The 11538-nt window shown below is 46.4% G+C and overlaps 1 protein-coding gene across 9 annotated transcripts in view; it reads left to right on the forward strand.

Annotated features, from left to right (window-relative positions):
* GGT1 (gamma-glutamyltransferase 1) overlaps positions 1-11268 on the forward strand; it is a 61711-nt gene extending 50443 nt beyond the window's left edge. For all 9 annotated transcript variants that reach the window (XM_061466004.1, XM_061466005.1, XM_061466007.1 and 6 more), the window contains 11 exons: positions 64-191; positions 424-513; positions 1492-1684; positions 3515-3672; positions 4535-4684; positions 5180-5316; positions 6189-6376; positions 7181-7308; positions 8153-8265; positions 9307-9420; positions 10439-11268. In XM_061466004.1, coding sequence (XP_061321988.1) covers positions 64-191; positions 424-513; positions 1492-1684; positions 3515-3672; positions 4535-4684; positions 5180-5316; positions 6189-6376; positions 7181-7308; positions 8153-8265; positions 9307-9420; positions 10439-10582 — 1543 coding nt within the window. In that variant the 3' untranslated portion in view covers positions 10583-11268. The remainder of the gene's footprint in view (positions 1-63; positions 192-423; positions 514-1491; positions 1685-3514; positions 3673-4534; positions 4685-5179; positions 5317-6188; positions 6377-7180; positions 7309-8152; positions 8266-9306; positions 9421-10438) is intronic.
* The last annotated feature ends 270 nt before the right edge of the window (positions 11269-11538 follow it).

Genomic DNA, 11538 nt, shown 5'->3' on the forward strand with positions numbered 1-11538 from the left:
GCTCACAGGTAGCTGAAACACTGTAACATGTCACCATATGATGCCTTCTCTTCTGCTTCACAGGGACATCCTTCAGCAAGGTGGATCAGCAGTGGATGCTGCAATTGCAGCTATGCTCTGTGTAGGACTCATGAATGCTCACAGCATGGGCATTGGAGGGGGTCTCTTCTTTACCATCTATAGCAGCACAGGTAAGAGACAGGGCCATACACATCTGGAACAGTTTGATAAGTCTTTACTCAAGCAGGGGATTTATCCTACCTGAATAAGGGTAAAAGATTGATTCTGACAGCCTCTGGGGGAGCACACTATCCTCAAAATAATTGCCAAGAAACTGGCTCATATTGATCAGACTTTAACAGAGACCACGCCTGTGTATTGAGCCCAGAGCTAAACATCATCTTCCTTGCTCTGTCATTAAAGGAAAAGTGGAAATCATTAACGCAAGAGAGGTGGCTCCAAGCAGAGCATCGGAGGACATGTTTTGGAACAACACACAGCTTTCTCTGAAAGGTATGGCAAAAGCTATTTCATTGCTTTGGGGGGACCAAATAACTCCAGCATTAGCTACTACTGACATGTTTAAATTAAGAATATTTCTTTAAATTAGCTTCTTGCCTATCTCCAGGATTTCTCACCCAGAAATGTCCTCTTTCTGACAATGCAAGCTAAAAATAATGCCCTTCAAACTAGTTATTCACCTCAGCACTTCCTGCTTTTCACTTTATGAGAATGCAGGTGAATCCAGAGCACTGAGTATGACCTGTTCTATCTTTACACCTTTTTGAATAAATCTTTGTGGATCAGCTTAGTTCTTGTCAGTTCAATATCCTCCCTAAACACCTTTTGTGGTGGCTTCAATTAGCGGTTGAAGGGCTCCAGAGAAGAATTCATTTCCTTTCAGGGCAGTATTTTCTAATCAAAACCAAAAGAAATGCTAACTAGCTCTCTTTGTGGTCACTCCTGTAACCAAGGAGGAACAGCATCTTGGAGAGGGTTTGAGAAATGTGTAGAACTTCAGGGAGGTGCCAGTAAAGACAGGATCAAAACAAACTGCAGCATCACTGTGCAATGCAGTAATCAATATATTGCAATTGTAGTTACAATGCTGCAAAAAGGTTTTTGGCTGAAGTATGTCCTCCTCTGCGGGACTGGAAACTGCAGGCAGCTGTGATAACTTCTGTGTTCTGAGCAGCTTTTCCCTGGTGCAGAGCCCACTGAGGGGAAAAGACCCAACAACGTGAGTTAATAGGAAGAGGGTAGAGCTGTTTCAACCTCTGTCTGGTGCAGTCCACAATATGTAGGCATGTTATGTTGGACAGCGTAATTCCATTAGCATCATCTGCATAAAATGAGCTGGAAGTATATGTAGTATAAGTAATCCCTGCCTAAAAACAGGGCTAACATAGAAGCCTGCTCTACCTCTGTACTCTATTATAATCACTTTCTTTTCTTGCTATGGAACACTAATATATTCCTCATCTGCTCCAGGAGGACTGTCCATTGCTGTGCCAGGAGAAATCCGTGGGTATGAACTGGCTCACAAACGTCATGGCAAACTGGCATGGGAAAACCTGTTTCTGCCCAGCATCAAGTTGGCAAGAGAAGGGTTCCCTATTGGGAAAGGCCTTGCAGCAGCCATCAAATCAAGAGAGGAGTCAATTGAGAGCAATCCCTCACTGTGGTAGGTAGAGAAGTCTCACTGTAGTAGGCAGAGCAGTTGCTGTTCTCTACAGAGAAATTTGGGGTAACTGCATTCTAGCTGAAAAGTCTTTATGTTTGTGTAATGTAGCATCTGTGAGGAGCATGCCTCTCCTCCAGTGACAGCACTCACTGTGCCTGATGTTGTTATTCCAGCTGCCTGTCAGTGCTAAATAATGTGGCCAATTTTAGGAATGTTCAGTCCTGACCTTTAAAGAGAGAGAAATTCTGGTCTTTTGAAGTCCATTTGTCTGAGCAAAGGTGGAATTAGAGTACTTGTTGGGATAAATCTGTCAGACAGCACCATATTTTCTGAATCCTCAGCTTTTCCTCATGCTGTAAGTATATCAAGCTAATCTTACCTGCAGCTGGGGAAATTGCAGAGACTCCTCGAACATTTCTCCTGCTCTCAGACAGTGGGAATTTGGGTCATATCATAGAATCATAGAATCGTTAGGGTTGGAAAGGACCTTAAGATCATCCAGTTCCAACCCCCCTGCCGTGGGCAGGGACACCTTATGCTAAATCATATCACCCAAGGCCTCGTCCAACCTGGTCTTGAACACTGCCAGGGATGGAGCATTCACAACCTCCCTGGGCAACCCATTCCAGTGCCTCACCACCCTAACAGGAAAGAATTTCCTTCTTATATCCAACCTAAACTTCCCCTGTTTAAGTTTTAACCCGCTACCCCTTGTCCTGTCACTACAGTCCCTAATGAAGAGTCCCTCTCCAGCATCCCTATAGGCCCCCTTCAGATACAGGAAGGCTGCTATGAGGTCTCCACGCAGCCTTCTCCAGGCTGAACAGCCCCAACTTCCTCAGCCTGTCTTCATACGGGAGGTGCTCCAGTCCCTGATCATCCTTGTGGCCTCCTCTGGACTTGTTCCAACAGTTCCATGTCCTTTTTATGTTGAGGACACCAGAACTGCACACAATGCTCCAGGTGAGGTCTCACGAGAGCAGGGTAGAGGGGCAGGATCACCTCCTTCGACCTGCTGGTCACGCTCCTTTTGATGCAGCCCAGGATACAGTTGGCTTTCTGCAGCCAACCTTTCCTCAAACAATGCCTCTGACCATCCATTTCTGGCAGTGACTATGAACATAAAGGGTTTTCAGTGCTCCTCCACTTCTTACAGTCAAACCCTTCCTATCTATGTCCAGCCCTACTGGAGATCATGCTTAAGTCTCTCTTTTCCTTAAAATCTCTGGCAGCTGCAAGTTGGTTTCCAATCCAATTGGGATGTACAGCCTGGGCCTATCTCTTGTACTTCCATCTGGCAGGTCCACAGCAGCACATTTGTGATCCTTGATGAGGGAGCGTCCTGGGTTCAGGACACTTAAACCACAACAGGGAGCTAAAGATGAAACTGTCTACCTCAAAGTGCTCTGACAAACTGGGATCAAAACGTGTTCTCCTGGGCTCACTGGAAGCTTTGAGCCTTATAGCTTCAGTCTGTGCCCTGAACTGAACTGAGTGCAAGAACTATGGCCTCTCCCGGGCATCTTGAGGGAGTTGTTGGGCCCCTTGGGCAGCTAGGGAGGGTGGCCTGGCTTGGTAAAAAATGTCAACGCTCCCTCCTGTAGGCTTCACTGAGCAAACTCTGAGCAATGTGGAACCTCGGGTCAGGAGCCCCTGTTCACTTTTATGTCCCAGTGCAAGATTTCAGGACCCCTGGGGCATGGTTTACACAGTCTCTCTTCTCTCCAAGAAGCCTCTAGCATGAGCACTCAAATACTGTGTCGGTACAGGTACACATAGTGTTGAACTTGCCTCTCAGATCTGATCTTCTCAATCTCCTTTCTCTGTTAGTGAAGTGTTCTGCAAAAGAGGGAAAATTCTGCATGAGGGCGATATCATGAAGATGCCTAAACTAGCCAACACATACGAGACTATAGCCAGAGAAGGAGCAGATGCCTTTTACACGGGAAGCCTGGCAAAGCAGATCATCGATGATATCCACAGTGTAGGTGAGAAACAGGACATCTGTCCAAAAGAGCATGAGTGACTTGACTGCTGCTGCTTAGCACCCAGGGAGGAGCCAGTGACCTGCAGAAACCTTGGAAGTGGGTCAAGTCCCCTGCCCGAAATGCTGCCTCTGAGAAGTGTGGCAGCAGGACACTAGAGAAGTTCTTAGCACTCTAATGAATGCATTTGAAACTCAGTCTGAAATGGACAGTGTATGCTGTGCATTTCTGTACCATAAAGTCTAGCAAGCCTATGTGTTTCTGGATGTAGATAGTGGATACATGCATACAGAGCATGAATCCAACAAGTTTCTACCCTAAAACATGACACGGTCCTGTAAACTCTGAGCTTGTTTAATCTCTCGATACCACTAGATGGTGGTAGTATCGTATCCTTACTAGCTAGCATTGGCCAGCTTGAACCTCATCTGAATAAGTCATTTGTGGTGGTCAATTATTGTCTTCCCCCTTCTGTTAAGAAAGGCAATAGAACATAAAAGTGATTCTGCTTGTGGGGTAACACAGCACCCGAAAGCTGCATCCTCCTTCTGTAAACAGGACTCTTAAGGTCTTTGTTACCTGACATTGCCAGTGTCCTTTGTAAATAAAAAAAGATGGATGACCAGATTTTTGGCTGCTGTAAATCAGCCCAACTTCAAGCTTAGGCTATCTGAGCCTCAGCTGGATCTATTAAGGAATAAATTAATCTCTTGTGCATCCATCTTTGCTTTCTTTACCTTGCAACTCTTTAGATTTGCCTCTGTTCCCTCCTGTCCTTGCTGTGATGCGCAGTGATGGAGTATTGCTTTCTCTTCCTATCAAAGATCACATAAACCCACACTCATAGTTTCCTTTTCTTTTCCAGGGGGCATTGTCACATTGGAAGACCTGCGGGACTACAATGCAACAGTGATAGAAGACCCCATAGCAATCACACTTGGGGAGTTTACCCTCTACACACCTAGTGCCCCTCTAAGTGGCCCTGTGCTCGCCCTCATCTTCAACATACTGAAAGGTGAGTGCCCCTGAGCAGTACCTTACAGGCAACAGGACCGTGAGGGCTCCAAAAACAACACCTTTTTAGTTTTGGGAGTTGTGCCTCCCTTGATAGCCCTCCAGCAGGTGGGAAGTCTGATACCCCAGGAGGGATCAGAGATGTGGAAACATTTCTCTTCTGTTGCAAACTCCTTCCTACTTGAAATACAGGTGTGAGAGGGAAAATATGCTTGTGACTGGGGCACTTCCCTGATACCTGCATGTGTAGAAACTAACTTGTACTTGAGGCTTTTTTGGGAAACATCTCTGCAAAGTAAAAAGCCTGCTGGTGATTCCCTTAGTGCTCAAAACTACCAGAGCTCCTGCGTTCTCTGTGGGGAGATTAGGACAGTCCAGTGATTACATCTCTGAGAGATTGGGCTTCAAGATTATACCATTTGACACAGGTTTATTTGCAGTCCGTTGACCATGTACTTTCGTTTGTTGTTCACAGTTATTTGTCTTCTGTTGCCAGGATATAATTTCTCTGCTGACAGCATCAAAACGGTGGAGAAGAAAGGTCTGACTTACCACCGCATTGTGGAGGCCTTTCGCTTTGCCTATGCCAAGAGGACTTTACTGGGAGATCCCAAATTTGTCAACATTACAGAGGTACCTGGCAAAAGCCTTTTCTTTCTGCAACACCAAGACTGGCTGGAGCACGGCTTAAAGTTTATGGGTGACTAAACTTTGTTAGGGATGCTCTGTGACACCTGATATTTGCAGGCACTGTAATATCTCTGAATCCAAATGTGAAGTCCTGTGTGACTCATGGCTGAGTATGAGGGATATAAATGGAGGAAACCTCCCTGATGTAAGGAAAACCAAAATCCTTAATTCATGAGGAGCATCTGAGTATATTTAGGGCTAACCCTCCCTCGTTTCGTAGTGCTTGAAGCCTTATTAGATGACATCCCTGTGGCTCTCTAACCCCAGTCCTGCCTAAAGTAAATGGACCAACATAGGGGAAGGGCTGAGGCAGGAACCCTTCTTTTCCCAACTTCACACTTTGTGCTTTTACTTCTGTGACTCTGCAAAAGCAGCAGGATCTGAGCCCAGCCCAGCTTGATGAATACCAATTTGCTGTTTACAGAGCAATGATCAGAGCTTGCCTTGGCCTAGTTCTCTCGATTCCTTTCCTCTCACCTTTGAAGCAAGTGTAACACTGCTTGCCTACGCCTTACAGCAGTGTTGATGTACAGTGATGTAAAGTGATGACAGCTTTCCATAGACCTGCAATGATAGATGCCGATTATCTCCCTACACAAAGGGCTGCATTGTACCAGCTGCTTTTGTGACTGCTTAAAATGATTTTTGGTACAATGTCCATCTCTCAAGAAGGAGGAATGCCCCTGCTGGAAAACTATAGCTTCACTGCTGGGATTTGCCACTCTTCCATGCTCTGAAGTATTGGATATCAACCTCATAACTACATGTCACTTAAACTTAATCTGCTGAGTAACTGCATTGGATTTCTCTGACAGGCGATCAGAAACATGACGTCTGAGTTCTTTGCGGATAGTCTCCGAAGGAGAATCACAGACAACACCTCCCATCCAGTTGACTACTATGAGCCAGTATATTACACTGGAGATAATGCCGGTACATCCCACCTCTCCATTGTGGCTGATGATGGCAGTGCTGTGTCCGCCACCAGCACCATCAACCAATAGTATGAGCTCGGACATTACTTCCATGTAGGCCTTTGTCATCTTCCTAGTGGTGGTTCTGTGGTTGGTATAAAACATCACTGAACTGTCACCTCTTTGTTGGGGTAGTGATGAATATCACTGTTGATGGGCACTACTGCTGAGCTTGCAGGTCAGTTCTTAACACTGAGACCTATGTGGCTGGGTCAGAGAACAAGATGTGTCCTCTCTCATTTGGAGTTCACCCACCAAGAAAACATGCACTCCATCTGGATCTTATTATAAGCAGTGGTATCACTGCTGGCTCTGACTTCCCAGACAGGAGTTTGAGCTAATACAGCTGGCCTGGAAGTGCAGTGCTTGTCTTCAAGTGCTGGCAGGAAGAGCTGTTTTCCGTGTGTGTAGCTTGAAGCTTGGAAGGGGGGGTGAAGGTTCTTTTTGTCCATAGAAAATGTCTCCAGCTTGACATCAAAGCAAATCCTCAGTGATTCCCCAGTGTGCCAGCCTGTGAGTTATGCTGCCTCTGGATGAAGTGCCATTCTGCCTGCTGGAAAGGGAAATAGTTGTATTTAGTTGCTGTGCTGTTCTTCCTCTTGGGGTCCTTACAGGGGAGCTGTACAGCAGGGCTCTGAGCTGCCTTTCCTCTTTGTGTACTCATGGCATAAACTACTTCCTTCCCCCAAGAGGTGACAGAACGTCCTTTACAAGAGGAGAGATTGGAGAGTAATTCCAATCAAATTCCAGGTTTGACATTGCAGTAATTCACCTGAAGGTTCTCCTGGATTTGCTCTAGTTTTGACATATTTGCACCAACTTGTTTTCTCTAGCTTTGGCTCTGATGTACGATCCAAAGTGAGTGGAATCCTATTTAATGATGAGATGGATGACTTCAGCTCACCTTACATAATCAATGGATTTGGAATCCCTCCTTCTCCAGCAAATTTCATAGCACCAGGTACGAACTATAAACTACCTTTCTGACTCCGACTTTTGGCTATGTCTTGCATATTAATGCTGTGGTGTCTGCAAGGTAGGCTGCAGTATGTCTGCCATCAGGCACAGAGCTGGGCCTTTCTGCAGAGGATGGAAAGTCATCTGGCATCCCTGGCAGAAGCACACAACCAGCCCCCGGTGCAGTCCTGAAGGAGAGGCTGTCTAAAGAACAGCTTTTGTGTCTGACTCCTTCCAACAGCCAGAAATCCTTTCCCTGGGAGCTCAGCACATGTCAAATGAAATTACTTAGAGCTGCAAAAGATTTCTTTGAACTGATTTAAGAGGGAGGCAGCAGCAGGAGCTAACTACAAAGTGTTAGATGGCACTGCTCAGCCTTCTCCCTGTGCTGCCTTGGCAGCTGTAAGACAGCTTTGGGTAGATACAGCTCACAATACCTAACCCAAGCAATCTGCCTGCTCCACTACTGCAGACCCAGATAAATGCTACTAAAGCGGGCTGGGATTCTGCTAACCTGTGTTTTGGAGAGGAACAGGGAAATGAAAGGACAGGAAGGAATGTGCCATAGCATATTGGAGGCAGCTGCATCACAGACAAGTCCAGCTGGGACAGGACTGTGAGGAAAGGTACCTTCAGCCTCTGTGAAGAACCAGGGCTGAGTTTGCATCGCAGAAGCATGAAGGAGATGGGTACAGGGGACAGTGGGATCTCCAAGGGCTGACAAGACACAGGAGCTGAGTCAGGAGGGTAGATACTGAGGCTCTGGGTTCAGACATGGGGGCAGGAGCTGGCAGTTCATAAGCTGCAGGTGGAAAGCTGAGCCTGTCTTGCACCTCTGACCCCAACAGGTAAGCAGCCGATGTCCTCTATGTGCCCCTCCATCTTGGTGGATAAAACGAAGAAGGTCAGGATGGTGGTTGGTGCTTCTGGAGGAACAAAAATAACCACAGCAACAGCACTGGTATGTGATGATATGGGAGAACAGGTGACACAGCTAAGGCCAAACAAGGTGGGGGAGAGGCAGCGTTTGGGGTAAGGGGCTGAAGTGTGCACCTGCTACACCATGGCTGTAGCTCTGCTGTGGGCCAGGGGCTTGAAAGGGAGGTTCCTGCCACTCCTGCCACAGCTACAAAGGTACTCACTTCTTTCAGGGATTCCAGGTCTTTTCCTTTGGCAAGTTGTTCTTACCACTTGCAGAAGATTTTTTACTTCAGTTTAGCATCAACTTCTTCCTTGGATCTCCATGAACTAGTCTCTTTAGCTACTTTAGAACCATTCCCTTCCAAAATCCTGAACTTTGGATGAAAGTCACACAGAGAAGCTGAGTAAGACCTTAGGTCAGGCATGGTCTCAGGCCATCTGACAGGCAGGCTCTCTGTGGGCTGCTGTGGCAGCCATTCAAATGCCCAGCTAGCCTAGAAGTGAATGCAGGAGAAAGCTGTCTCCTGTGCCAGCACACACAGTTGTGCACATCACATCAGGCTGGATCTTGCTTTCTGGCTCAGGTAAAGAAGTCTCTGTAAAAACCGCTACAAGCAGCTTTCTAGCCCCTCATCCCAAAGCTGTTTCCATTTGCCAGCAGCTCCAAATGGCAACTTAATCATGTAGAGATGAACCAGGTTTAAGGAAACCGGTTGCACAGTAACAGGAGGCTGTAGCTGTGTTTACTGAGGTGACTGCTGTGCGTGTCAGCCAGCACTAGCTTAATCACAGCATCATAAATCCAGCTACAATAGCTTGATGATCTGATCCTTTTACTATGTTAATTTTAGTAACTCGTAGTCTCTTTGTGTGGGAATCCTCCTAAGCATATAAAAAATGGCTTGCTGTACCTGTGTTTTGGTTTAGCTGAGAGAGGAACCACTGAAAGCATCTGGGACCAGAAAGTATGCCTTTAATGGTCTCTTGTGAACATTCTTCAGATAACTCTGCCTGTGTTGCTACAAGGGCCAGGCTTCTATAAAGACAAGTAACTAACATTGAGGCTTTTTGCTTCTTACAGGCAATCATCAATTCCATCTGGTTTGGCTATGATGTGAAGAAAGCCGTGGAAGAGCCAAGAATTCATGATCAGCTGTTTCCCAGTATCACAGAGCTTGAGCAGGAAATAGAGGAGGTTTGTCTAGCTGGAGCCTGGGGTGTGTGAACTTGTATGGGCTGGGTTCCTAGTTTTTGGAAGACAGGCTTGTGGAAAATCACAAAGCTTTGCCAAATGCTCCTAGGTGAGCAGTACTGAAGCTGATAGGTTAAGTATTGTTCAGAGTGTAATCTGAACAGTTTAATCTCAGTTAAAAAAAATCTGGTTTAATCTCAGTCCCATGGGTTTGAAGGGGTGCATTCAAACATGACCTACATCTGAAACTGAGGGTATGTATTTTTTTGCATTGTTGTTTGCCTCACAAAACTTGCAAAACACAAAACCACATCAGGGCCCCAACCATTCAGCAGTCTAAATCCAGTGACCCTCAGGAAAAGCTTGTCCTATTGCACAACCTCCCAGTTGTGCTGGCACAGAGTGCAGGAGGATGCATAGAGGGACACGAGAACAAACCTGGAAATCTTTTCCCAGCAAAGGTGACTGCGCAGCACTGTTGGTGTGAGAGCCAATGGCAACATCTGCCTAGCCCTGCATATCACTCACCTGAGCTGGCAGCTTCCTTCACCCTGAGGAATTACATGTCCCAGAGGCCTGAGACCGATGAAGTCTTTGTATATCTCTCATCTCATGCCTCTATATTAGAAAAAACACTCCTACATAAGGCAGTTTTCTTCATCAAACTATGCAGAAGATCCTCCTTTAATAAGCATCTTACTAAGGTAACAGCTGCCTGCACTGGGGAGGATGCCCTGCTCTATACAAGTCCTACGTTTTCCCCATTCCCAAACAGGATCCATCAGCTTTGGCTGTTTGCATATGAATATCAGAGGCTCCATGACCAGGAACAGTATTGGTCGCTCACACTAAGCACCACAAATGCCACATCTTCCCAATTCTACCTCCTCAAAAGCAGGGCATGCCAGTGAAGAGGAGGAGCAGCATGTAGTTTTAGATCCACCTAGTAGTCACAGAGGATGCAGGTTGCAGCACATGTGCAGCTCGCCTCCCGTTGTCCTCATTCACTTCTGCATTCCAGGGTATAGAAGAAGAACTAAGGAAGAGGAAACACAACACCACGCGGGTGAGCGGTGGTGCAGTTGTGCAAGCCATTCTCAGAACAGATGAAGGATGGGCTGCAGCCTCTGATTCCCGGAAAGGTGGCTTCCCTGCAGGCTACTGATGTGGCTCGGCTCCTTTTTTCGGTGGTCTGGTGACACTGAGGTGTGTTTGGGGGGAAGATCCTTTAGGTCTGCAACTCAGGGACTTCTCACAGGAAAGAACAAATTTACCTGTGGTTCTATTGACAGAGCTGGGACAGTTCTCTACAGCCATGACTGAAGTGCCTCATGCCACAGCAGTCTGCTGAGACAGGCATGTCATATCAGGGCGTGCAGTACTTACTTCAAAAGACTTTCACCTTGAAGAGTTTGCTCCCTGTCTCCTCTTCAGCGCATGAACTGGGTACCCAGAGTTTCTGAATAAGCTCATTCGAGCTGCAGGAAGTGTTTCCCCTGCACAGCGTCAGCTACCAGGAATGTCCCTGTCACTGCTAGAGAAGAGTTGTTTTCTGTTGAGTAGGTGGGAGTTACAGGACTCTGGGGACTGGAGTTTTTTAAGTTACAGACTAGTAGGTCTATGCCTTAGCAGGAAGCCCAGCTCTAGACTGGGAGAAGCCTTCACAATCTCACTGCTCTTTCTTTTAACTACAGATGTTTCTGCTTTTCACTTCAGTTGGTTATTGGAGGCGAGTGTGTAAGTGGGGAAATGGCTTCAAACTTTTTTATATTTCTGTTGAGAAGGTCTAAAGGGAAAATGCTACCTGTAAAACTCTGAGCACAACTAAATAAATGAACATGGAGTCACACATTTTTCTTGCCTGCGCAGTTGCTCCTGTGAGCAAGGATGGCGAGGGCCTGTGTGAAAGAAGCTCTCCTGAGGTATTTCTCTTTTCTTCACGCCTCTGATGAAAGGAGGAGTTAAAAAAAGTTAAATCTCCAAAACAAGGCTGCTTTTCTCCAGTTTGCTTCTTACCACATCAAACTGCAGGCCTGAAATACCAGAGTCTGAGGAAATGAAGCCTCTAGAGAAGGGCACCCCGCAGCTACTCTTGTTAGAAGGTAAGTTACCATTAATCAG

This window comes from Pezoporus flaviventris, unplaced genomic scaffold (genome assembly GCF_033815535.1).
Source record: "Pezoporus flaviventris isolate CSIRO_AGI_PZ_B2104156 unplaced genomic scaffold, CSIRO_AGI_Pfla_v1 ptg000041l, whole genome shotgun sequence".
Taxonomy (NCBI): domain Eukaryota; kingdom Metazoa; phylum Chordata; class Aves; order Psittaciformes; family Psittacidae; genus Pezoporus; species Pezoporus flaviventris.